This window comes from Rhinolophus hipposideros, assembly GCF_964194185.1.
Source record: "Rhinolophus hipposideros genome assembly, chromosome: 15".
Taxonomy (NCBI): domain Eukaryota; kingdom Metazoa; phylum Chordata; class Mammalia; order Chiroptera; family Rhinolophidae; genus Rhinolophus; species Rhinolophus hipposideros.
Window position 1 is genome coordinate 53,165,768 of NC_138061.1, and position 27,674 is coordinate 53,193,441.

General features: G+C 40.0%; 2 protein-coding genes across 2 annotated transcripts in view; one reads left to right on the forward strand and one right to left on the reverse strand.

The window, feature by feature from the left end:
• LRMDA (leucine rich melanocyte differentiation associated) overlaps window positions 1–27,674 on the forward strand; it is a 1,035,628-nt gene that overhangs the window by 827,735 nt on the left and 180,219 nt on the right. The gene's annotated exons all lie outside the window — the stretch shown is intronic.
• On the reverse strand, window positions 74–3,130 carry LOC308508412 (eukaryotic translation initiation factor 3 subunit H-like). The gene has a single exon (XM_081075037.1). The coding sequence runs from the start codon at window positions 1,236–1,238 to the stop codon at window positions 294–296; it is 945 nt and encodes a 314-aa protein (XP_080931163.1). The 5' UTR covers window positions 1,239–3,130; the 3' UTR covers window positions 74–293.

Genomic DNA, 27,674 nt, shown 5'->3' on the forward strand with positions numbered 1-27,674 from the left:
TCCCATTTTATTTTATTTTTATTATTATTATTTTTTTTGAGCAAGCAGACAAGATTGTTTTATTTATGTTTTACTATTGGCTAGAAAGACGTTTCAATATGCAAATGTATTTCTTCCAAGAGTAGCCCCAATGTGATCTCAAGAGTCCAAGTGAATTCCTTTTCGGAAACTTCTTTTTCTTAGTTGTTGTATTCTTGAAGAGCCTGGGCCATGAAGAGTTTGCCTAAGTTTTGGGCAGTGAACTCCTTGATGTTCTGGCAGTAAGTATTAATCTGGCCTGCAATGAGCAGAGACTACATCCTGGCTGGGGGCTGGTGTGGTTTGAAAAGTTTGGACAGATCCTCCTCGGGAAGTGGGGGTTCTCCTTGACTCTGGCGCTGCATGTTCTCCTGCTGGTGACACTGTTGATACTGGTGTTTCTGCTGCTGCTGTTTACTCATGTTCCTCATATATGTGTTGTATTTAACTATATCTTGGCTCATTTCATCCACTTTGTCCATCAGCAACTGTAGATTCTTTCCCAAATGATTGCTGCTAGCAAGACTGAGCAATTCATGTTTATCTGCTACAGCTGACTTCTTCTCAAGCTCCCACATTAGGACATTGATCAGATGTGAATTTTTAATTAAAATCGGCACTTCTTCAAACATGTGCTCAAAGGTGATACTTCCCTTTTTCAATGCTTCAGGAGAAAAATCCTTCTCTTTACAAGCTTCCATCAGTTTAGGAGTTAGCCTGTATGCCTTCAGTGAGAGAGACCCTGGGGCAGTTTTTATGGGATCGTAAATGAGAACAACAGATTCTTCAATGGCATGCTGGTAACTGAACTGAGAATCGAGGAGCGCCCGGGTGATGAACGAACCGTAGTATGTGGACTGGTACCAGCCCACTTGGAGATGGTCGATGTTTACATGGCGAAGGCTTCGCATCATTTCCATCTGATACTGGACTTCGTCAAAGTCGGCATCGTCTTCCGTGTGCTGCGGGAAAGGGAAGCAGTTGGTAATTTCCAGCCGATCTTCTACAACGAGGCCCAACAGCACTCCCTGAACCACCTCAGTTCCTTGTCCTTCTTCTTGATAATGTTTGATTATCTTTAATACCACCAAGCCATCTATCTGCACTTGCTTCACGGCCGAATCTCCGGACCAGCCTTTGCTTTTGCCCTTCCCTGCCGCGCCGGCAGTGGAGCTGGAAGAGGTGGGAGCAGAGCCGGTGCCTTCCTTGTGGGACGCCATCTTTCCAGCCGGACAGGAAGAGAGAGCCCCATTTCATATACGAGACAATTGAAGCTTAGAGAGATATTATGTCGTTAGTTTACCCAAGGTCCCAGTGCTAATAAGTGTCCTTTGTGAAATTCAAAACCAGGTATAATACCAAAACCTGTGTTCTTTACTCTGTTTCATGCTGCCCCAACCTCAATAAAATACACTTAACAATACAACTACACTGAATACATTTTTATCTGTTCTTGATGATTTAATAAAGCACTCTGGCTCTTTCATTATTTAAGAAATCTTATTACCAGCATCAATTATCAGGCACTAGTGAAGCATGAAAACGAATGATGGTTAATTGGAGAACCTAGTTGAAATAAAGTAGAGGAAGATGTCATCAAAATGGCGGCGTGAGGTGAGCCTCTGTAAAGCTCCCCTGGAATTTACAACTAACCGAACAACAATAACTCCACAAAGGACTCCCTGCACAGAAGACAGGCAAGATGAAGAGGCCCACTACTGAATTCACCTAAAGGTGGGAGAATAGCACCAGCGGGTGAAGAGGGAGGGTAGAAGTGAAGAGACGGAGCCACGAGGGCGCAGGACACAGACCTAGCTCAGTGCTCCGAGCTCTCTGCATCCCGGAACTACCGCAGCTGTGGGAGAGGGAAGAACTTGGACTGCCAGGGCTCCGCTTACGGCCCACAGGGCTGAGGGGGCAGCATATAACAGGGCTGAACCCAACGCTCATGGCAGAGACCTCGGAGCAAAGACTGAGGGAAGAAGGCTGAAAACAGTGGTTTAAGCCCTCACTGCCAAGCAGAGAACAGAAGCCTTAGACACGGAGACTAGCCGCCCCCTCCCTACCCTCCCAGAGCTCGCCCCGCCCCCACCTGCCAGGTGCTAGAAGCGATAAAGTAGCAGTGTCATATCAAAGGACAGAATGTATTGTGCTCTGAGAACTGTGGACGCAGACACAGATTTGCAGCACAACTAGTTCTGGCAAAAGGGAGGGAACTGTGGAAGGAGGACCAGCTGTGGTGGTGGTCGCCGCCATTGCTCTGGGACACCTCTCACAACTCACCCCGCCCTGGCCCCATCTATCTGGGCGGATCCCTGCAGGAGTAAACAGAACTGCTGAAACATACGGGCTCTAAATCTGGTGCAAAAAGAGCTTTGGAACTTCAAAGCTCTCCACATCCCCACAGGCACATGGCACCCTATGACCCAGGCAAACTGTTAACAGAGGAGAAGCCCATTTCCCAGGGAATACCCCCATTGTGTGAGAAGCTGGAATAGTGCAGAAAAACAGCACTACTGTGTGAGAGAGGGAAAAAAAAGGCTGCAGTCGGAGAGAAAATAAAACATTCTACCAACAAGTACTGGAAAAAAAAAAAGACCTCTTCCTATCAACCTGTTGTAGAAGCCACTCCTGTAGATGTCTAGGAAGAGAAATAATAAATCAGTAATTGCCATGAATAACCAAGGCAACAAGACAGCTCAGAAAGAAAGTGAAAAGTCTCCAGAAAAGGAACTTAAAGATATGGAAATATGTGACTTAAATGACAGAGAATTCAAGATTGCAGTTCTGAAAAACTCAACGAGATGCAAGAAAACACTGAAAGGCAATTTAATGAACTCAGAAACGCAATCAAAGAACAACATGAGCATTTTACGAAAGAGATTAAAATTTAAAAAAAGAACCAAATGGAATTTCTGGAGATAAAGAACTCAATAAAAGAAATTAAAAATGAAATAACCAGCTTAGGTAGTAGAGTTGACCAGATGGAGGAAAGAATCAGTGACATAGAAGATAGAAACCTGGAAATTACGCAGATGGAAGAAGAAAGAGACTTGAGACTTAAAAGAAATGAAAGAACTCTACAAGAACTTTCTGACTATATCAGAAATAGCAATATAAGAAAAATAGGCATACCAGAGGAAAGAAGAAAGAGAGAAGGGAACAGAGAATATATTCAAACAAATTGTTGATGAGAACTTCCCAAACTTGTGGACAGAACTGGATCCTCGAACCAAGAAGCAAATAGAACACCTAATTACCTCAATCCCAATAGGCCTTCTCCAAGGCACATTGTATTGAAGCTGTCTAAAGTCAACGCCAAAGAAAGAATCCTCAAGGCAGCCAGGGAAAAGAAGACGGTAACCTACAAAGGAAAGCCCATTAGATTATCATCAGATTTCTCAGCAGAAACTCTACAAGCCAAGAGGGAGTGGAACCAAATATACAAACTATTGAAAGAGAGAAATTATGAGCCAAGAATAATATATCCAACAAAGATATCCTTTAGATATGAAGGAGGAATAAAGACCTTTCCAGACATACAGAAGCTGAGGGAATTATCTAATACATGACCTGCACTACAAGAAATACTAAAGGAGGCTATTCGACCACCATCAACAGGGACAATTTGTGGCAATATTAAAAGGGGGAGAGTAAAGGCCTGGACCGGAATATGGGAATGGAGAAAGTAAACGTGCTGAAGAAAATGGAATACTCTAAATATAAAACTTTCATTTACATAAACTTAAGGGTAACCACTCAAAATAAGTCCAGAACTGAACTATGTACTGTAATAAAAGAAGAAACAAAGGGAAACATCATAGAATACCACCACACAGAAATAATAGACAACAACAAAAAGGCAAAGAAACAATGGAGACACAGCCGTACCACAAAACTAAAGATAGAATGACAGGAAATCCTCACGTATCAATAATCACCCTAAATGTAAATGGACTGAACTCACCAATAAAAAGGCACAGAGAAGCAGATTGTATCAAAAAAACTAAACCCAACCATATGCTGTCTCCAAGAGACACATCTCAGCTACAAGGACAAGCATAGACTCAAAGTGAAAGGGTGGAAATTGACACTCCAAGCAAATGGTACCCAGAGAAAAACAGGTGTAGCCATAATGATATCAGATGAAACAGACTTCAGGGTGAAAAAGGTAACAAGAGACAAAGATGGACATTTCATAATGGTAAAGGGGACTATATAACAAGAAGATATAACAGTCATCAATGTTTATGCCCCCCATCAGGGAGCACCAAAATATACCAAGCAACTCCTAACAGAACTAAAGGGAGAAATTGACCAAAACACAATTATACTAGGGAACTTAAATACATCATTGACAGCTATGGATAGATCATCCAAACAGAAAATAAATAACGAAATAGCAGCCCTAAATGACACATTAGATGAAATGGACATAATTGACATATATAGAGCACTTCATCCTAAAACATCAGACTATACATTCTTTTCAAGTGTACATGGAACATTCTCAAGGATAGACTATATATTGGGACATAAAATCGGCCTCAGCAAATTTAAGAAGATTGAAATCATACCAAGCATATTCTCTGATCACAAGACTTTGAAATTGGATATCAACTGCAAAAAAAAAAAAAAGCAGGAAAAAAACACAAATACCTGGAGATTAAACAACATACTTTTAAAGAACGACTGGGTCAAAGAAGAAATTAGAGGAGAGATCAAAAGATACATAGAAACAATTGAAAATGAAAATACATCCTACCAAAATTTTTGGGATGCAGCAAAAGCAGTTTTCAGAGGGAAATTTATATCATTACAGGCCTATCTGAAGAAACAAGAAAAATCCTAAATAAATAACCTCATGTTACACCTTAAAGAACTAGAAAAAGAACAAGTGAAACCCAAGGTCAGCAGAAGAAAAGAAATAACAAAAATCAGAGCAGAACTAAATGAAATAGAGAACAAAAAGACAATAGAAAAAATTAACGTGACAAAGAGCTAGTTCTTTGAAAAGATTAACAAAATCAGCAAACCCTTGGCTAGACTCACTAAGATAAAAGGAGGGAAGACACTAATTAACAAAATCAGAAATGAAAAAGGGGAAGTTATCACAGACACCACAGAAATACAAAGGATCATGCAAGAATACTATGAAGGACTATATGCCACCAAATTCAATAACCTAGAAGAAATGGACAAGTTCTTAGAAACATATAGCCTTTCAAGGCTGAACCATGATGAATTGGAAAATCTACACCGACAGATCACCAGTAACGAAATTGAATCAGTCATGGAAAACCTTCTCAAGAGCGTAGTCCAGGACCAGATAGCTTCACTAGTGAATTCTACCAAACCTTCAAAGAGGATCTAATACCAATCCTGCTCAAACTGTTCGAAAAAATTGAAGAAGAGACAGTACTCCCTAACTCATTTTATGAGGCCAACATTACCCTGATACCAAAACCTGGTAAGGACAACACAAAAAAAGAAAACTACAGACCAATATCTCTGATGAATACTGATGCAAAAATCCTAAACAAAATTCTAGCAAATCGAATACAACAATGCATTAAAAAGATTATTCATCACGACCAAGTGGGGTCATCCCCGGGGCACAAGGATGGTTCAACATCCGCAAATCCATCAATGTGATACATCACATAAACAAAATAAAGGACAAAAATCATATGATTATGTCAATTGATGCAGAAAAAGCATTTGACAAGATACAACATCCATTTATGATTAAAACTTTTAATAAAATAGGTATAGAAGGAAAATACCTTAACATAATAAAGGCCATCTATGACAAGCCCTCAGCTAATCTCATAATTAATGGTGAAAAACTGAAGACCTTTGCTCTATGTTCAGGAACACGACAGGGCTGGCCCCTATCACCTCTGCTTTTCAACATAGTGTTGAAAGTCCTTGCCAGAGCCATCAGGCAAGAGAAAGAAATAAAATGCATCCAAATTGGGATTGAAGAAGTTAAGTTATCACTCTTTGCAGATGACATGATGCTATATATAGAAAACCCTAAAGACTCCTCCAAAAAGCTGTTAGAAACAATCAACGAATACAGTAAAGTTGCTGGCTACAAAATCAACGTACAAAAGCCCATTGCATTCCTATATACTAACAATGAAATCTCAGAAAAAGAAATACAAACAAACAATTCCCTTTGCAATTGCAGCAAAAAGAATAAAATACCTAGGAATAAACTTAACCAAGGATGTGAAGGATTTATATGCTGAAAACTATAGGACATTTTTGAAAGAAATTGAAGAAGACACAAAGAAATGGAAAGACATTCCGTGCTCTTGGGTTGGAAGAATCACCATAGTTAAAATGGCCATATTGCCCGAAGCAATATACAGATTTAATGCAATCCCCATCAAAATCCCAGTGGCATTTTTTAAAGAAATGGAACAAAAAACCATCAGAGTTGTTTGGAACCACAAAAGACCCCGAATAGCCAAAGCAATCTTAAGAAAAATGAACAATGCTGGAGATATCACACTTCCTGACTTTAGCTTGTACTACAGGGCTACAATAATCAAAGCAGCACGGTATTGGCAGAAAAACAGACACATAGACCAATGGAATAGAATTGAGAATGCAGAAATAAAACCACATAAATATGGACAGATAATTTTTGACAAAGAAGCTAAAAACATACAATGGAAGAAAGACAACCTCTTCAATAAATGGTGCTGGGTGAATTGGATAGCCACATGTAGAAGAATGAAACTGGACTGCTATCTGTCACCATGTACCGAAATTAATTCAAAATGGATCAAAGACTTAAGCTTAAGACCTTACACAATAAACTGCATAGAAAAAACATAGGTAGTAAACTTATGGAGCTTGGGTTCAAAGAGCATTTTATGAATTTGACTCCAAAGGCAATGGAAGTAAAAGCTAAAAAAAAACGAATGGGACTATATGAAACTTAAAAGCTTCTGCACAGCAAAATAAACCATCGACAAAATAAAGAGGCAACGACTGAATGGGAGAAGATTTTTGCAAACAGTGCCTCGATAAAGGGCTAATATCCAAAATATACAAGGAATTCATGAAGCTCAACAACAAAAAAAACAAAGAACCCAACTGAAAAATGGGCAGAGGACCTGAAGAGGCATTTCTCCAAAGAGGATATACAAATGGCAAATAGACATATGAAAAAATGCTCAACATCACTAATCATCAGAGAAATGCAAATGAAAACCACAATGATATATCACCTCACCCCAGTCAGAATGGCTATCATCAACAAGACATAGTCACAAGTGTTGGAGAGGCTGTGGAGAAAAAGGAACCCTCATGCACTGTTGGGAATGCAGAGTGGTGAGCCATTATGGAAGGCAGTGTGGAGGTTCCTCAAAAAATTACGAATAGAATTACCATATGACCCAGCAATCCCTCTCCTGGGTATCTGCCCGAAAAGTCTGGAAACATTTATCCATAAAGACATGTGTGCTCCAATGTTCATTGCAGCTTTGTTCACGGTGGCCAAGACATGGAAACAACCAAAATGTTCGTTGATAGATGAATGGATAAAGAAGTTGTGGTATATATACACAATGGAATACTATTCGGCGTTAAGAAAAGATGATACAGGAACATTTGTGACAACATGGATGGATCTTGAGAGTATAATTCTAAGCGAAATAAGTCAGACAGAAAAAGCAGAGAACCCTATGATTTCACTGATATGTGGTATATAAACCAAACAGAACAAAAGAACAAGACAAACAAATGAGAAACAAGAACTCAGAGACACAGACAATAGTTTAGTGGTTACCAGAGGGTAAAGGGGTTTGGGGGGAGGGAGATGAGGGTAAGGGGAATCAAATACATGGTGATGGAAGGAGAACTGACTCTGGGTGGTGAACACACAATGGGATTTATAGATGATGTAATACAGAATTGTGCAGCTGAAATCTATGTAATTTCACTAACAATTGTCACTTCAATAAATTGGAAAAAAGAAAATAAAAGAAAAATTAAATTAAAAAAAGAAAAGAAAAAAAGTAGAGTAATACCGCATTTACAGAATTTAGTGTTTTTGTTACAAATAAATAAAGGTATAGCAAAGTCCCTAGTGTGATTTTTTGCATAGCCCCTTTGTTCTTAATGGTATGCAATATATTGTGATTGTTTTCAGTACCTATATCAGACCTTGTATCTCTGTTTGTAGTCCTATAAATATTGTTCAGTTACATGATGCAGTTCCCCTCCCGCTGCATTAGAATCTCACAGCAAAAGATCTTATCTTTTTAACCTGAATTAACACGGGGGGACTTAGTTGTAGTGCACCAGTGGCTTCCTAGACGACCCCTTTGGTTATGGATTATAAATACCATTTAGAGAAGACACAAGATGGCTTCTAATTGTCTAGTAAACTTCAACAACCACCTGAGAGATACCTTCGTGTGTGATTGCATAAAACGGAAATAAAGACTGGCAGATAACCCATTGACTATGCACTTTCTCACCCGCTGAGAGCGAATGCAATTTTAGTACTTTCATGCCTCTGGGGAACATAAACCCCTAAAAATCACCTAGTGCAGCACTGGAAAAATTCCTGAAATTTGTGCTATGCTTGGTGTTATAAAACTCAAGGAACCTTAGACTTTCTCCTTCAGTAAAATGGACTGGTAATTTTGTTTTGTTATATTATCCACCAAGCATAATGATAATGGGTCACATGCAATTTAGGAAAGAATTAAGTCTAATAAGAAAAAATCTCTAATAAATACTAATAACATCTTATTGGTATTGTCATTGGTCTAACTCTTCTATTAACATGTTTTTTACATATTAAATGATCTGCAATATATTGAAAATGAAGAGGTGGTAAAATTAAAACAAGCACTCTTACAATATATGCATTGTATAAATGTTTGCATGTCTTTTCCCTCAGGCAGGTACTAGGAGATGTGGTACATACAAGAGAGTCATACTAAGATATAACAGGAGATCCTTGATATTAGCTATGCCGAGCACTAAAGATGCTCAGTGTAGGGAGTAGACCCTTCATTAACTAGGAATGCAAGCAAGTCAATGAAAAATGGAGATTGAAGATCTGAATTCATTCCTCAGAAAAGAATACAATTATCCCCTCAAATCAGGCTTCTTCTGGGCCACTGGAGGAGGGTGGAGAAGCTTAGGGAAGCTCTGGTACCCAAGCAAAGTTAGTATAAGTAGGGGGAATTCTATGCAGTGTTAGCTACTCATCAAGCGCAATGTGAAAGGTAGGCTAGAACTAGGGAGGATGTATTCAGGAAGCTGTCATTGTTAGATATGTGCTTCTGAAGTTTGCATGAGAGTCTGCTAGGGAACATCCATAAGGTAAAGATACTTGAGTACCTATTTCCAGGGATTCTGACTCAGTTGGTCTGGCATCTGTTATTTTTGAGGAGATCTTTTAGTGATTCATCAACATGCAAGAATTTGAGGACCACTGCATTAAATAATATTAACAAGGAGTCTCTTTTCCCAAGTCCCCTTGGCCATGATGTTTAGGAGAGTGGTGACTGTTTCCAAGCCCTGCTGACTAGGGGCATGGCAGCCACAAACGTCTCACCGTGTCAGGCCCTCACGGGTTTCTGAGGAGGACTAAGTAGTCTGCAGGACGTTAAGTTATTAGGAAGGACTTGCTGTGAGAGGCACTGTGTTGTGAGAGGAGGTGGCAAGGGTCCCTGCCCTTAAGGAATTTGTAGTTTAGGTCATGATAGCAGACAGAAGCTTAAACAAGTAAATGCACTGCAGTATTACAAGTGCTATGAAACTGGGAGACATAAAGGGCTTGGTCATTGCGGGGAGGGGTGCCTAAGTGAACATAAGTCTTGAACAAAGGGCTAGAAGGTCAAATACTTGGGTGATATCCACTGATTGGTTTTAAATGGTGTATAGGAAAGAAGAGCATCAGATGACCCCCAAGTTTTTGGCCTGAGTAACTTTGTGGAAGGTACAGCCATTTTTCTGAGGAGTGCCATTTGGGAGGAACAGATTTGATTGGACAGGCTGAACATGAGATATCTGTGCCTGCAAATGGAGATGCTCTAAGTTATGAATCAGCAAACTTTTATTGTAAAGAGTCAGAGAGTAAGTATTTTAGGCTTTGCAGGTCAGGTCAGATGGTCTTTATTGTGACTACTCTATGTCATTGTAACATGACATGAAAAATATTCGTAGGTAATATATAAGCAAATGGATATGGCTGTGTTCTAATAAAACTTTATTTACAAAAGCAAGTGGTAGACTAGATTTGGCCCATCTGCTCTCACTTTATACTCCTACTGTAAGAGTAAGAATGGATAGTAGTTTTATATATATATATATATATATATATATATATATATATATATATATATATATATATGTATCTGTGTACATAATATCTTTCTATGTAGCTATAGACTCATACTTACACTATACGAACACTGTGTTTCAAGGCTATTTTAACAAAGAATTTTCAAACTATCCAAACATTGCTCAATGATTATTAATTTTAAAAAAAGCAGTTAAAGGTAGAAATGTAAATTAAACTACAAGATGCATTTTATACTCACTGGTTCTGCAAAATTTAAAAAATGTGGCAGTACCAACTATTGGCAAAGTTATGGAGAAATGGAAACTCAAAAGGTATTGGTGGGAGTATTATTTTGCAATTGTTTTTAACCTTTTAAACTGCAATTAGTTTTACACCAACCCAATAATTAATGTATCTACTTTGGAAAACAATTTGTTATTACCAAGTGAATTTGAATATATTCCAGCCCTCAGATCCAGTGATTCCACTTCTAGGACTCTAACCCAGACAGAACTCTTTTACATGCTCAGATCAATGTGAACTGTATGCCTCGCATTGAGTATAATAGCAAACAAAATAGAAAAACTGGAAACAAATGGTTCATTAAATAAAGTTGAATAACATTCAACAGGGAGGAATATACAAAAATGGGTGAGAAAGAAACTCACTGACTGAAACTGTGTTTCATTTTTATATAAATTTCAGAAAGAGAAAATGAAACAGGATTTTAAAAAGGTCTTGACATATGTGACAAAACTATGAAAAAAACAACAACATGGGAAGGTAAAACTCAAAATTCAGGGTTGCATTTACCACCGGTGATAGGTGGAGGCAAAGAAATCTATTCTGATAGGGAAAACCAAAGGGATTTATTTATTTCTAAGCTTGGTCATAGGTATACAGACTTTATTGTTTCTCAATACTTTACATATGTTATATCTATTCCTTTGTAATGGAACAAGCACTGCGTGATAATGAAAAACAAGACACAACCCAAATCTTACTGAGTTACAATGTTATATTGTCAAGAAATAATTAACTCAAGGCTATTCTTCTCCTAAAAAGCTTTTCATTTGGGGAACGGACTCCATATCTGACTTGGTTTCTTTGCTTGCCTTGTGACCTTTCCCAGTCACTGAAGGCAAGCTGTCTTCCAGGGTTTCATCTGGGTAGACGGCAACAAGGACTGGGCATAGCACAGCCGGGGCAGGGATGTCAGGAGACGGCTGCCAAAGCTGGTGTGGGGTCATTTCAGTTCCCCGTCTTCAGGAGAACAAGCATTGCCTTTGGCACAGGACAGAATGTGGTCAAATTCTTCCCTGACACTCAGCAAGTGATTCCGATGCTGTCTTCATATTATCCCCGCCATCTGGACTTACAGGGACACTGTGTAGTGGTTTTGTGGTGTGGAGACTATTGCTACCTAATTTTTTATGTCTTGAAAATCACTTTGTAGTGTCATGATTACAAGGCTTGGAAGAAGATAAATTCTCTGCCTATTCCGAGTATAAATGGGCACTTGAGATGAAACCACCTAGTTAATTTCCCCTTGTTGCTGGAGTAGAATCTGAATCCAAACCACAACACAACCTAGCCCCTAAATCTCTATTAAAAACCACCTTGGGTAGTCTGGCAAAGCTTTATTTAAACTCAGCAGAGAATTATAAAGTCAAAAGTAAAAAATGGTACAACAGGAAAGAATCATAAAAAAATACTAGATCAGTTAAATGGAGTCAAAGGCAATTTAGTGTGTTCTGGCAGGAGCCCTTATTGATGCAAAGATTGTGATGTGGCAGGAGTCCACAAGAGCCTGTCGGAAATGCAGAATGAAGGGTGCAACTCCAGGCCTGACTCTGCGGCAGCCACACAGGCTAGGAAGGATGTGCTGTTACACCAGGAATTTCAGGGAGAATAATCTAATGATGCCAGTCTGCACTTCTTCTCCTCATGTTTCCTTGATGTCGTATACATTTCAAGTTAGAATTTTTTTTCTTCCACGAAGAAAGATACACAGACCTAGAAGCTGCATCCATTGGTCAGGCCCTCATCATTCTTTTTAGAATCCTAGTCTCTTCGGGGTCACCACTTTTCATGTCTAAATTCCAAGCCGTGATTGTTTCTGCCTCATCTTCTCCAACTGCCTGAGTGTCCCATTAGTCCATGTTAGCTAATCTGACTGGTAATAACCATAGCTATCATTAGTATGCTCCTACCATGTTCTAGGCACTGTGCGAGGGCCTGCATCTGCGTTAGCTCACCAATCCTCACAAAAGCCCTGTGCGGTGGGTCTAGGTATCATGCTGAAATGCAGATGAGCACAGCTAAGGCTCAGAGACTCCGAAGGCATTTGAGGTTACACTGAGTAGCGGAAATGGGATTCACTAGGCCTGAATCCTAAGCAGGCACCATGTTAGAAGGGTGGCTTCTCTAACCTCATCAGTGGGGGTGGGTGGGGACCCATCCATCTAGAGAACACAGCAGCAGTATAGTATTAAGACTGAGACCTGTTTGAATCCTGACTTTGCTACATACTGGCTTTGTGACCTTTGGCAAGTTAGTTGACTGCTCTGTATCGCCCTCTCTGTAAAATGTGTATGATAATAACACCTACCTCAGCAAGTTGTAAAAGTTGTATGAGTTGATGTAAGGAAAGCATTTCAAAAAGTTCCTGGTTGATAGTAAGTGCATATTACTACTGTTGCTGCTCCTACTTTTATTATTATTATTATTATTATTATTATTATTATTATTATTATTACCATTGTTGTTAATATTGTTGTTATGATGATATCTTTTCTGGAGACAAGATGCCTTCACCAAGAGAGGTTATTGTGAGTGGGATTGGCTAAAGGGAAGGTAAAGAATCAACCCCTGTGGTAGGTCAGTGGGGTGGATATTCTCAGCAAGGCACCCAGTACCCTTCCAGTCTTACCTTGTGCAGGGCTTTTGGTAGACCGTTTGTCACAAATGAAGCAGTGTGGGAAGGTCAAATGAGGAAACTGGATTCTTTAGTTACTTTCTCTTGGATACTTCCATGTTCAAAATCAGGTTCTGAGGTACCTTTCCTTCCCAACTAGAAATTCACATCCAGGAGAAAGGGAAAGTTGTTTGGAGACTTCCTTTGGTTCTAGCAGGTCTTAGAGTCTCAGTTGTAGATTCAGGATAAGTAATTGGTTTAAAGAAAATGTTTTAGAGAATCTGAAAGAGATTAGAGGAACCTATTCCAAAGGTTAAAGGCAAGACAGGAGGGAACCATTAATCTCACGGACATTCAATTCCCTAAGAACTTTTTTTGGGAGTGACCAGAAACAAGCCAGGCCATATGCTGTCCATTTGCAATCCTCTGAGCTATGGACTTTTTTTCTTTTCTTTTTTACAGAACGAGGCCATTGCCATTGCCTCATTTAAGATGGTTCTTAAACTTGAAAAGGAACTGAAAGGTTGAGACAAGCATGCAGCCTCAATACAGATGATTTGACGAAAGTAGTCCTGACAAACACCAGGGCTCTTTCAATTGTCAGAAACAGTCTGATGATGACACGTTCGAAGCTTCCCAGACTGGCTTGCATTCTGGTAAATATGAACAATCAGGGAAGACCTAGTTATGCTGCAGAGAGTTCTGAGATGTAGAGAGAACAAGTTAATTGTTCAGCCTCAACTGAGACCTTTCACTCAAGCCATTAATCACAGTGCAGTCTGGAGCTTGGCCCCTGAGTTTGATTCTTCAGGCTACTCTCCTGCTCAGGGGAAGGCTCATTCCAGGTGCTGGTTATTCGCATCTTCCTCCAACTGGGTTGATTTATGAACCCGGAGATGCTTCTTCGGTTTTTTCCAAATTCTGTTCCATTACTTTGTAATAAAGGGGACATGTGATTTCTGGTTTTTGGTAGAGCCTCTGTTTTAACGTCCTTAATACCAAAGATTTTTTTTCAATTAGCCTGTGGCCTGCCTCCTGTGATCTGGAGGATAGAAATTCTCTTCTGTGTTTTGAGTATCAAAGGAAAGACTTTAAAGACTCTCTTATTTTATTTTTCCCTTTGGCTGGAGTTGAAGATGTAAATGTCCTGCATGAGGCTTTGTTCCTGCATTCAACCACTCAGTGCAGATTAAGGCTTGGGAAACCCTAGTGACCACAGCTCGTCACTGGTGTTGAAGTTATCCCCATCGTACCCCAACACATGTGGTTCAACCTATAATATCAGGAAGCCGCCCACACTTGGGCCAGGTCTCCGGTGACAGTGTAAGCCAATATCGAAGACTTCACAAGAGAATCTGAGTGTCAGAGGAGGACACTGTAATATTGAGGCTGAACACGGTATTGCCGAATGTTACCTGTTTGACTGAAAGTTAAGCCTGATCCAAGCTGATAAGGGGCAACAGATCCCTTGGGAGTTTTCCCAAGTGGCGGAAATGTGACACAGGAAAGTAATTGGAAATTGATATTTGACTTATCTGTGGGTTACTTTTTATTGCTGATAACACCAACAGGTTTGGCCAAGAGTCACTGACTAGTAAGACGTGAAATCCTGCAATCCATTGTTGAAACACAGCCTCCTCTTTCTTGCAAAAGCTCCGTTCTGATCCTCTGCTTCCTAACTAGCACTTCAAGTGCAGAGGCCCACGGCCTTCATTTGGGTGAAATGAGTGGTGACTACAGCCAATCCTGCCTTTTGATAGTTCTCTGAAACAAAATCATCACTGGCAATGGAGTACGGTCCTTAAAATTCAACTCGCTGTAACAGGTACTTACTCAGTGATTGCTATGCACTCTGTATTGTGTTATGTGTCATGGGATGTACAAAATAAATATCAAAAATGGCCTTTGCCCTTGAGGAACTTACAAGTTCATAGAAAGGATGATGTGTTTATGAAACACATCTTACAGGGCAAGATAAGATATCATGTATGTGCCAAAGTGAGTGGAACCTGGAATAATACAACAGGGAGTCATAAAAATGAGAGCAGAATAGACCAGAGCTGTCAGGGAAAGCTTTATGGATGAAGTGCAGACAAAGACACCAATATCCCAAACCCAGAACTCTTCCTTAAATAAATTGCAAGGAGCACAATATTGGGTTACCAAGAGATTATGGAGCCTCCTGTAAGTGAAAGTAAATTTGTTCAATATGAGAATGGATTAATTTTGTTCAATAAATATTTATTGAGTGCATGCTATGTGCCAACACTATCTGATGAGGTAGAGGATGAAGAATCCATACAAAGAACACATGTGGGTAGTTCTCAATGCTATCTTTTCTTAACATAGATACTTAAAGTTACTGCTGATCTGTGGGATTCCAAAACCTGTGATTTTTTACCACTTACCATTCTCTCTCTCAAAAAGACCTTCTCATGCCTCCGTCAGCATCACAGCTACTGAAATTGGAACGAAATAGAGAAGATTAGCATGGTTCTTATGCAAGGATGACAGGCAAATTCTTGAAAACATAAAAAAGGCCTTCTTATCCAAAATATTTTTGGATCGAGTAGCTAGCTGAGTCTAAGTTTTTACGTAGTGGAGGAATGACTTGTCCAACTTCATCAGTTACATACAATATAAAGAGTTGCATGCATGCTAGTTGAAAGGAAGGGACACTGAGTTAGCAATGAATGTAGTCCATAATTGTTGGGTTAGGGAGTATTTGCAATAGCATTGGAAAAGTCTGAACCTCGCCCAAACTTGGGACCATAAGCACAGCCCAAGCTTTTAGACGATCAAAGTTTTTCTTGGCATTTCCATTATTCCTTCCCTTTGACAGCTGCTTTGGAAACCCAGTTAAAAGCGTTTTCCATAGTTAGAGTTTGAGACACTCTTGCACTGGGCTCTTTGGCACTTGTGAAGTTTGAAATTGGCACCCCCCCCACCCCCGCTATATTGGTTAACTGACTAAAATTTGATCTATATTCCTCCTTGCAAAATGAGGAAATCCACTATTTGTTCACTTCTTAACATACAGGTATACCTTGGTAATTGCAAATTGGTATAGAATGAAAAGAAGTCAGGATGATAATGGTGGTGGCAGGAATGGTCTTCAGGGACATGATAGTCGTTTTGCCAAATATCTACCTAACCTTTGAAAACTATAACCCCGGAACACTCACAAACCTGGGAAAGAATCTAACATATCAAACATTGAGGCACAGAGGTGTCAGAGTTTATTTAGCTAAGCAATACCAGAAGAGGACTAGAAAATTTCCCATTCTAGCTAGCAATCATTCTCATACCACAATGAGACCCCTGCTTTGTAACCCAGGCATTTCTGCCATCCATGTGACTGCTTTTTGAAGCTAATTTAGGTATCAAATTTAAATAGAATTCTAAGAAAACTTTTTTTTTTTTTTTTAATCTGGAGGAACTGATGGAAGGAAAAGCTAGAAGAAATTTGAAATCACTCTCGATTTCTGCCATTTTCCTTAGTTTTCAATCATTCTCTTCATCTGAAAGGTTCAATTTGGCCCCCATGGGTTCACATACACATGTACTTGATCACTCATCTGTATGCATATGTATGTATTGATATGCATTCCTCTTCATCATCTGCAGGCATGTTACAAATAATGCCTTGTGTGTGTGTGTTTTATCATCTTATTTTTTAAATGAAAATGACAACTTCAAATTTTTTTCTACAGTAAAGAAATTCTTCTCCAGTAAAGAAACTCTAGCATGCAGGCCAGGATCATCGTTGGGTGACAGAATTCCTGGAGGACTTAGCATGGGGAGGAATACACAGGCAGTGGCTTTTTGCCCTTTCATCCTGGGGCAGATGAGCACAGTTGGTAACAAAGAAGTTCAGTTAGTGGAGAACTAGTGAAATAAAGATTCAAATGAGGAAGATGGAAAAAGGTTGAGAGTAACAACAAAAAATTGGCAGGACATAGAAAAGACAAGAGGAGGTATGGAACCCCTCTATCACGCTTTCAATCTCTTTCTCCTCTGTGGGGTCATTACTTGGCTGTGGGTGGGGTTGAGAGTATGAAAGGGGCTTGGACTTTGGAGTTGAAACTTGTTTTTGATGAAGCTGTCTTAGAAGTTTTCTTCTTGAACAGAGCCAAGGGGATTTTGTAGAGTTAGGGGGATCAGAGCGGAGCTCAGAAAAGAGGAGGCAGATCGTTTAGAACATGATCCAGGTTCTGGGCTTAAGGGTGAGAAAGTACTACAAGGTTTCCATAAACCAAGGGGGCTAATCCGCAGGATCAAAATCTGGCCTAGGCTCCACTCACCAAGTTACATGTCTGTAGGTGCATCTCTGAGCAGGATGCCCTTTTCTAATTCATCCAAAGTACACATAGAACAGTGTAGCCCCCAGATACGAGGATTTCCAACTTTCTTCCTGGTTGTCCAGGCCTCTTCATGTACCTAGGAAAGGACGCAGAGACTCAGAACTGAAGTTCTTGAGCAAAGCACCCTTAATATACTTTCTCTTGTCAGCAAAGCATGGGCAGTGAGGAAACCCAGTGAGTAGCTCATGGAGCAGACCAGGTACAAGGATCACCTTCTCCAGTGGATAGGGTAAGTGTAAAAGGGAAGTGGCCAGAGGGTCAGTGATTTTATACTCTTGAGGAGGGAGTCATAAAACCTAGGCAAATATCCAGAGTTTTTTACTTCCAATCTCCACTTAGGAAGGCCGCAAGCAATTCTGACCTCCATGGTTCCTTCTTTCCCTGCCCATCAACGTCGTGTCCTGATTATTGTGCAGGACCTTGTGCTCAGCGCCATGGGGGTGTGAGGCCTCTGGAATCTGTTGACTTTGATTGACATTGAGGAGCTTATAGGCCATTGTGAGAACAAGAAAGACAAACACAAGCGTGCTAACTGTAGTGTGTATACAAAGCCTGTTTGACAACAGCTAGGGAACCTTGAAGAATTGGAGACCGCCACGACATATGGAGAGGCCCTTCCAACCCTATCTTAGTGACCGTTTCTTCTTACTGAAGAATGAAAACAGTAAATGGCCTAAAGCAAGCTAAAGTCCAATCTCTTGACTTTATTCATTTTATGGCTGCAGTACTCGGTAGTAGTGTTAGTAAAGGACCTGGCGGGTCTCACAGGAAAGATGCCAGAAATGAAGCAACGGAATGTTCATTCACCTGGTTTAAGTTATTTCAGAAATAACACGACTTGTAAAAGAATGCAGAATCATAATTGTCAGCCAAGATGTCATTTTAACTTTAGGATGTTCAGAAAGAAAGGGATATCATATCCTTTGTTCTTGGAGCACTACAGATGCCAAATTGTGCGCAGGGTTCCCTCTCGGCATTGAGAGCTTGTGAGCCTAGAGGCAACTAAACACAGATTGCAGAAAGATGTTGCCTCAGGTGGTGTTCTCACCTGAGTATCTCCCTGGAGCTAAGGGAGGGAGCAGGACCTTCCTAGCTTCCCTGCATTGTCATACAGTAAGAGACAGCAAGAGGGATTGCCATCTTAGAAATGGTTGGAGGCTTGGGGTAAACTGTCTTCAGCCTCCATCGAGGGAGCTTGACAAGAGCACCATTCAAGCACTGGAGAAATAATTCATAACTTTTTGGTTTTGTCTGCATGTCAACATATGCCAACACAGGCTCAGTTCAAAACATGAATATTCAGTTCATATATCAGGCATCGGGAACAGAGAGCAGTGGGGTTTAGAGGGTTGGGTAGGACGTAAATGTCATCCTTTCTAACCATACGCTGTCTGGACGCACATAGTAGGCACTGAAAATGTTTGCTGATTAGACTTTCTTTGATTGGAATCACTTCGGTGCTCGGTTTTGAGCCCAGATGTATGGCATCCTGCCACAGTTGTGTGCTCTGCATCTGTCATCAGCCTCATCACCATGGAGATTGTTGGCAAGAGGCGGCATTCTTCCCGTTCCCACAGTGAGGTCTCCTCTCACCTCTCTCGGCCCACGTACTCGAGTGTACGTGACTGTAGACCACAGAACATACTGCAGGTGGCCCATGGAGCTGGCTAGTTGCAGAAACGATCCTCCACACTCCTGTTTTCCCCAGTGTCACTGTGGTTGTATCTTATGACACAGAACATTGGCATCTGGGCTAACAGGCACAGCAGTGCTGGTGACAGGTACCTGAACAGCCACTGGTCATTGCAGAAGTGTTGAGTAAAAGTCTGTTAGTTCACCTCACCGACCTGAAACCTAAGGAGGAAATAGCAGAAGACCTGTGGTGAGGGAGGAATAAGTTAAAATGTGAGTGGGAATATGAGACTTCCACGAACTCCTAGGGAACCATAAGACAGGGTAGTTATAAGAAAGGGTGCCTGCTGGTTGCATTAGTGCTGACGCCATGTGTAACAGAAGGGAAGGCATGCTGGATGGCAGAGTGGGTACACAGCACCCAAGTTCCCCTTTCAGCTCTGCCTCTTATTCTAGCATGTGGTTTTAAGCTCAGGCTTCAGTTCCCTGCTCTGTAGAATAACGTCTGTCCCAGGATATCCTTCGGCACTGTCCGTCTTTGACACTTTGATCAGGAATTATGAGACCTTCATTTTCCCATGATTTGATGTTCCCCAAACACCTAGAACTTACTATTTTCACATATAATCTTTTAGACTTTTAATAGTCTAAGGAACCTAGGAATGAAAAGTAGTGAAAGAGGGTATAGACTGTGTACTCACGTCTTGGCTTGAAGAGAGCAGCATTTGAAGTTCTATAAAAATCCATTTTGGATAAAAGTATTAAGATTTGTCATGGCCGGAAATGGAGTGCTCATATAAAAAGAAACCATAGCAAATTTTATCTTTCCTTATGGATCGCATCCTTGGTTCCATTGTTTATCTCAGGACTGAGAGCATCTTGTTGCCCTTGAGTTGGTCCACACACTGCCGTGGTTCACACAGTGTTGTTATGGCAACCTTGTGAGTAGGTACCAGAAGACCTCTGCTGCCAGTGTTACAGGTGTTTTCTCTTCAGCCGAACCAAGAAATAGGGCTATATGATTATAGGATGTTGGGAAACTAGAGATAGGATAACTCATCTGTGGTCAGACCCAGCGAGTAGTGTAGATAGAAGTTATAACCCTGTATAGCTGACATATAGATTCACTATCCAGGTGGTTTCCCTTATCTGCAGACCCCATGGGGGTGGATCGAGTAGGTTACCTATATAAAAGGCAGAGCCCAGAAGTGAGTAGAAACTTCTCACTTCTGTGCAGTACTTCCTAGCAGATATACCAGTTGTTAGCCAATGTGTTTAACCCCTACAGTAATCCTTTGAGGTTGGTATTATATCCCTATATTATAATAATCCTATGAGGTCAGTATGATAACCTTATATGACAAGAGAAAACTGAGTATAAGTATGTTGATGGGGTTAGCTGTTTCTCACAGGACATTTCTGATGAACACTGGAAGAGCTTCCACTCTGAAACTCCACAGTATCCTCTCGCTACAGCTGAACTTGTTCTGTAGGTGAGGGCATTCCTGTTTCTCGGTACTCCTTTTTAACATGCAGATACCCCTGGGACAGAAGTCATATCAAGCTCACTGTCACTTAAATAATTGTCTGAATGATTTTTTAACAATCATTTTCATCTGACGTACTTGAACACAGAATATTAGCATGTTAAAATTAGGGCAAAATGAAGGGGAGCCGGGAAAGATTTGGTTTTGGGGAGTTTGTTTGGAGCAACCATCTTGGTGGGGGTGTAATAACGAGTATCTCAGGACTCTAGTTCTGAATGAAGGCATTCCCTGAATAGGGAACAGTGGCACAGGTCATGGAACAAGGAAGATAATGAAAACAGAACAACTCTTCATATTTGGGGCTTGGTTGGCTTATCTGTGTTGGATCCACCTGGTGAATGGGGCAGGATTGTGATGGATGGAGTCAAACCCATCTGCTCTTACTTGGCAAGTACCTGGCTTTAGGCATTGCTACATTTCATATGCTCTCTTATTCTGCTAACTACTTAAGGCAGAAAATCATTCCCCTATTGGACTCCAATATATGCCAGTTGAAACTGAAATCCTCATACTGAGCAAATGTACCAAAGAACACTCTATAAACTTACTGAAGGAGATGAAGAGATATGTGCTAGAAGCCTAGAAAATTTAACACTGATGAGATTATGACTATTATATGTTTAGTTAAATTGTTGACACTGACAGGACGTGGCTGAAGAAATCTACCGTCCATTTTCTCCTTGTATCAGTGATAATGGTTCCTTGGTGTGCTCTTCTCAGTTAACAAAAAATACTCCCAAAAGTGAAAGGCAGGGAAAAAGTGACATAAGAAATACTTTTATTATCTTTGCTCATCTGGGAGTTCCCTCCAGGAGCATTACTTAAAGCAGGACTTCTCCTGACTGGCAAGTGAGTTTGAAGGGAACGACTCACCAGTTCAGAGGTGAAGTTTAAGCCTCCAGAGAGATCGATAGCCTCCTAACCCCTGTGTTTGCAAATTTGTCTCAGCAAATCCAATCACACAATGCTGCCCTAGCCTTCCCCAAATGTCTCTTTTCCCTTTCACACTCACCTCCCTCTCAAACACTGACAAAAGTTCTCCTTTGCCTAGTGAATAAGAATCTCAATTTTTTAAGTGCCATTTAAGGCATAAATTTGATCATGATTTTTGTATACCGGAAGGTACTATATTAATACTAGCTATTTATGGGGTGGTGGAAAGTGTATCGAATTTGGAGTCAGAGCACTTCAGTTTGAATCTTGTGCTAGTTGGGTGACCTTGAATAGATCACTTAAACTCTCTGAACCTCAATTCCCTCATTTATTAAACAAGATTGTTGCGATAATTAAATTAATTGAAAGTGACATAGTAATTAACAAAGAGTGGACACACAATACCTGTTAAATGAAGTCACAGTAACCGAAAGCAATTTAGTTTAGCTTTTAAGAACACTGGCTATGGAGACACAAGTTACTTATCTTCCTGTGTCTCTTGTTCCCTACCTATAAAAGGGGATAAGATGGAAGAATCAAATGAGTTAATACATACCAGGATGTTTCACCAGTGCCTGGCCCATATTAATCTTTAAGCATTAAGGCTTCTGCTGCTGCTGTTGTTACTTTTAGTATTCAAGGACCTGGCCTTATCTTATATTTCCAGACCTATGGGTTTTCTGTCTTACCAGTAGAGAGAGCTCCTCCACCAGGTCATGACATCCTTAGGATGGGGACAGTTTTTTTGTTTGCTTGTTTTTTAAAAATTTATTGGGGAGACATTGGTTAATAAAATTAAATAGGTTTCAACTGTACAATTCTATAATACATCGTCTGTACATTGCATTATGTGTTCACCACCCAAACTCAATCTCCTTCCGTTACCATATATTTGTTTGACCTCTTTTACTTTTTTCTACCTACCCTCCTCCTTTAACTTTCATGGGCTTTATTTACTCAATGCCTGAAAAATACTCAATCATTTTCGTTGTTAAAAAAATGTACAAATACATGCTTGCTACTTCTGTTCAGCATTATACTGAAGGTTTTAGATAGTGTAGTAAGCAAGAGAAAGAAAGGAAGGAAGGAAGGAAAGAAGGAAGGAAGGAAGGAAGGAAGGAAGGAAGGAAGGAAGGAAGGAAGGAAGGAAGGAAAGAAGGAAGGAAGGAAAGAAAGAAGGGAGAGAGAGAGAGAGAGAGAGAGAGAGAGAGAGAGAGAGAGAAAAGAAAGGAAGGAAGGAAGGAAGAGAGAGAGAGAGAGAGAGAGAGAGAAAAGAAAGGAAGGAAGGAAGGAAGAGAGAGAGAGAGAGAGAGAGAGAGAGAGAGAGAGAGAGAGAGAGAGAAAGAAAGAAAGAAAGAAAGAAAGAAAGAAAGAAAGAAAGAAAGAAAGAAAGAAAGAAAGAAAGAAAGAAAGAAAGAAAACACGCATCCAATTTGGAAAAAAACAAGGAAAACTCTTTATTCACAGATGAAATGATCATCTATGTAGAAAATACAGTGGAATTTACAAAAAGATGCTAGAAGTAATAAGTGAATTTAGCAGGTTGCAGGATACAAGAGCAATATACAAATCTTTTTTTTTTTTTTTTTAATTTTAGTTTCTTATCCTCGATATAGCTACAAATAGACCAGTTTAACTGGAGCATAGGATGAATGAAAGGTAGTAGCAGTGAATAAAATTGGAAAGGCAGTTGGAACTCAGTTTGATAACATGACTTAATAATATGGAGTGCTTTTGCTCCCTCCCTCCCTCCTTTCCTTTAATAATATCTTACATCTGTTTAGTACTTTACCATTTTGCTTCACATAAATTAGTGGTCTAAAAAACTATAATTTTTAGATATAAGGGATTATTATTGCTATCCTAGGGGTTGTTCTTATTACTTTAAACTGCTTTTTTGCTAAGGCTGGGGAAATTTTGACCCCAAATTACAGCAACTCAGCAAGGTTTGTTTATACAAAAATTCCCAGGGAACTCTTCGATGTTGAATGAACCAGGTGCCCGAAGAGCTTGGCTCCTACTGGGGCAAAGGCAAAAGTGAGGTGACAAAGATTAGGAGAGGGCCATAGGGAAGAGGAAAAGGGTTATTAATTAAATCTTTGCAAAAAGATGGCAGATTGTATAATTACAGCACAACTAGCTAAGTAAAAATGTAAAAGTATGGAAAACTGGACATTTAAATGCTAATCTAACAGGGAGTCAGAGGACTCAATCTTTGTGAAATGTTGCATCCTGGGAATTTTCCCTCATAATCCTGAAAGACATGTAACACTTTTCCTAAAAGAGAATTGCACTCAAGCTCTGGCTTACACTACTGGGTTCCATAGGTCCCCGCCTTGGTCCCACATGTCATCTATGGAATGTTGAATGTTTGATTGATGCAGTACTGAAGATTGTTTGGAAATACAGAAAAAAAGTATTTTGGCACTTGTAGAAGAGTGGGAAATGGAGCCAAGAATATACCTATAATTTCGGATAAAGAGAAATAATGAGGTTTCATAAAAATAAATAATCATGATGTTAAATAGACTGCAGATCATTTGCACCTTGAAGCTTTTCTTAGATTTTGTGCCAGTTAAAAAAAAAAATAAAAGTGATAATAGGCCTTGTGCTCTATGCCAGAAGAATTGCTAGTACGCAAGATTTTGTTTTAGTGTTATCAAAGAGACCCTCCCTTTTAAAATTATTTAAGGGGAGAAAAACAAAATTCATCCAGCTAGAAAGAGCAACCAGCCCGGGTTTAGAAAAAGGCTTTAATCTACTCTGCCTGGGGTCATACCGTTTTATGCTGTTCTGGAGTTTATTTCAAAGCTATCTGAAGAAACCTAACAGCTGTAATTATTTCAGTTTTATTCACTGAGAAGTCATTTGCAATCATGTGACAGAAATGGATTCTAGTGTTTGCAAGTGACTGTTCAGCTTGTCCTTTAAAGAAAATAGTATGTATGTTGGAAAAAGCACTGAACAAGGACTTTGGATGACAAGAGTTCTAAAACTTCGGTCTGCCAGTGCCTGAGCTTTCAGATTTTAGGGAAGTCAAGTAACAGATTCTATCCTCAGTTTTTCCTCTGTAAAATGGATATAGTCGTCCCTACCCAGCTATCTTGTAGGATTGTATCAGTTGCGATGCTGGACATGGAAGTGCCATGAAAATACAAAGTGGTGGTTGCCTTCCTCCCCCTGGCAGTGGGCCTCTAGGTCACAATGAGAGGAGTCTCCTCAGGTACTCTACAGGAAGCCATTGGTGCTTTTAACAAAATGTTGGTTTAGTGTTGCATGTTAGGGTGCAACTTTATTATTTTTCTTACAACAGCCCCTGTAAATCTTCCTCTGCATTTGAACAAAGTCTCAGTTGGTGCCTACAGCTTGCTTCTCCCTCTTAAATAGTAATAAGCCCTCCGATACTCAAAACAGTCTTGGTGTAGTTAAATATAAAAAGTCGAGGGTAAGGATGAAAACTCTGAAATACATCAACAGGGAATGCATCTTTTGTGTGCCAAATTACATCCTCTTCCTTTACTCTTTTATCCTCATTCTGTTCCCGCACACCAGGTGAGCTGGGTGGGGAGATAGAAGAGAAGTAAGAGGCAGGATCACACTTGCTTGGTGGGTGCCCGTCTGGCTCGAGTTGCCCTTCTTCCAGTGGCAGATTTTTGGCTCTTCTCCTCACTGGCTGTTTCATGAACAGCCAGTGTCCTCTCACTTGCAGTTCTCTTTGAGACAATAAATCCATCTCCACAGGCTGTTTGTGATTTTTCCTTTAAATCCCGGACTGGAGACTTCTCTCTGCCGGGATCTCCTTCCCTTCACAAGGCAGGATCCAAGACTACCCAGGGGGCTTTGTCTCGTACTTGGCCCTGATCCCTGCATGGTTACCCGGATCTTTGACTTATTAATAGTGAGGTACAGTTACATCCTTGAATCAGGCCTTTTATTGAGCCACCTCACAAGCAGCTTCAGCCATAGTTTTCCTTTCACTTATTCATTTTTTTAGATATAAGTCAGAAATCAGTTCACTCTGACTTTGAAAATGCAGGAAACACATACCAAGCTATCCGAGTGGGCCACTGAACTCCCTCTTACTTGCTTAAAGTGAGGGATGAACCCCAACCCTTCTCCATGGGGGTCAAGCATTGCAGGCAAACCTAAAAATTCTCCTTAAAGAAATCCCCATGTCTTGATTCCAAACTCTTCTCATAGCCCATCTTTTTTTTTATAATACAGCGAGATGTGGTCAGCTAATCTTGCAAAGTCAGTTCTTAAATACCTCCATCACAGGTCCTGTTTGAGTAATTGAGCTCCTCATCTTCAAATGTGGGTCTAGTTGGCTCCTGTTGTCTTGGGGCTTCAACTGAATTTCAGACAAGTGTTCCAAGATTTAAAAAGTTCCTGATCAAATACATTTAGGAAACAAATGCAAAATTTCCTGCTTTTAAGGTGCTCATTCCACTTAAGCCTATTAAACACGTGTGGAAACTATAATAAAAAAATCCCCTTTGGTATTTTTTTAGTTCTAGTGTTCCTCAAGTATATTTTAACCACACAATTTATTAGTCTAATATCTCTTTGTTTGCATTTTGGGAAATCCTGCTCTAGATACAACTTAGATTTTTTTTTTTTCATGAATGGGCATGGATAGTCCCTGGTGATGCGGCGTCCATACATTCCTCCAGAGTTTCCCTAAAGACCATGTTTAATTACTTACTAATAGAAATGGACTAATTTTCAGATGATTATCTGTTTTAGAAACAGCCAGTCAGCACTGGCCATGAGGGGGGGCAAAAAAAGGGTCACTAACATAGTGTGGCACGGTGTCCAATGGTTGCTGGACTTACCCTGGTGATCACTTCTTTAGGTATATAAATGTTGAAAGCTATGGTGTACCCCTGAAATTAATATAATATTGTATGTTAGCTGTATTTTAATAGCAATCTTTTTTTAAAAAAGTAAAAAAAAAGTCATTAATAAACTTCTTGGCCTACTTATAATATACAGCAAAAATAATAAAACGAGATAGTACAAACCACTAGAATAGGGGTTTGCAGCGTCCTGGTAATTGGTTTAGACTTTGAGTACTTAGTTTTGGTGAGGTATATAGGTAAAGACATAGTGACTTATTCCCACCTGGGCCCGATTTTGTTCTTTCTACATTTTTTTTTAGGTCATGGCTATTAGTTATGTTGGTTTTGAGTCATCCTAAATATTTCCACCTTTGGGCAGGCCCAGTTGATCCTTTCTCACACAGACATCTTCATCTGCAACCCGTTTCAAATGTGGATCATAACTTCCCAGATGCATTTCTTTTTTTTTTTTTTTTTAAATCTTATTGACTTTTTTTTTTTTTTTTTTTTTTTTTTTTTTTTTTTTTGTTGAGAGCCCACTGGCCCATGTGGGAATCGAACCCGCAGCCTTCAGAGTTAGGAGCACGGAGCTCTAACCGCCTGCGCCACCGGGCCGGCCCACCCAGATGCATTTCTGAATAGATATCTTACTCCACCTGTTAGTTCATTGTTTTGATAAGGTGATTGGCTTCATGATTGTTTTCTGTTTCAAATGTTGCAAGTGTCTATGCTGAGTGACACTAAAGCCCTGCTTGTGTGAACCGTCCCAATTTGCCTGCGATGGTCCTGGTTTTAGCACCAAAAGTCCCACAGCCTGGGATTCCTATCCCTACAAAGTCTTGGTTTTTGGTGATGGATGCGAAAGGTTGGGGGGAAAATATAAAACCCCCATAACAGCCCAAAATATGGCTGCTGAAAGAAATGGCGTTTATAAAGTCAGAGTTGCTGTCACTCTTTTGCCCCCTTATTTTAGCAACCAGGATTTGAAGTTGAGTCACTCCAGTTAATGCAACTTAAGTGCACATGTGAAGTTCATTGTAATTATGAGTGATAACCATCTATCTATGTTTGACTTGGTCTGTGGATTATCAAGATAGTGCT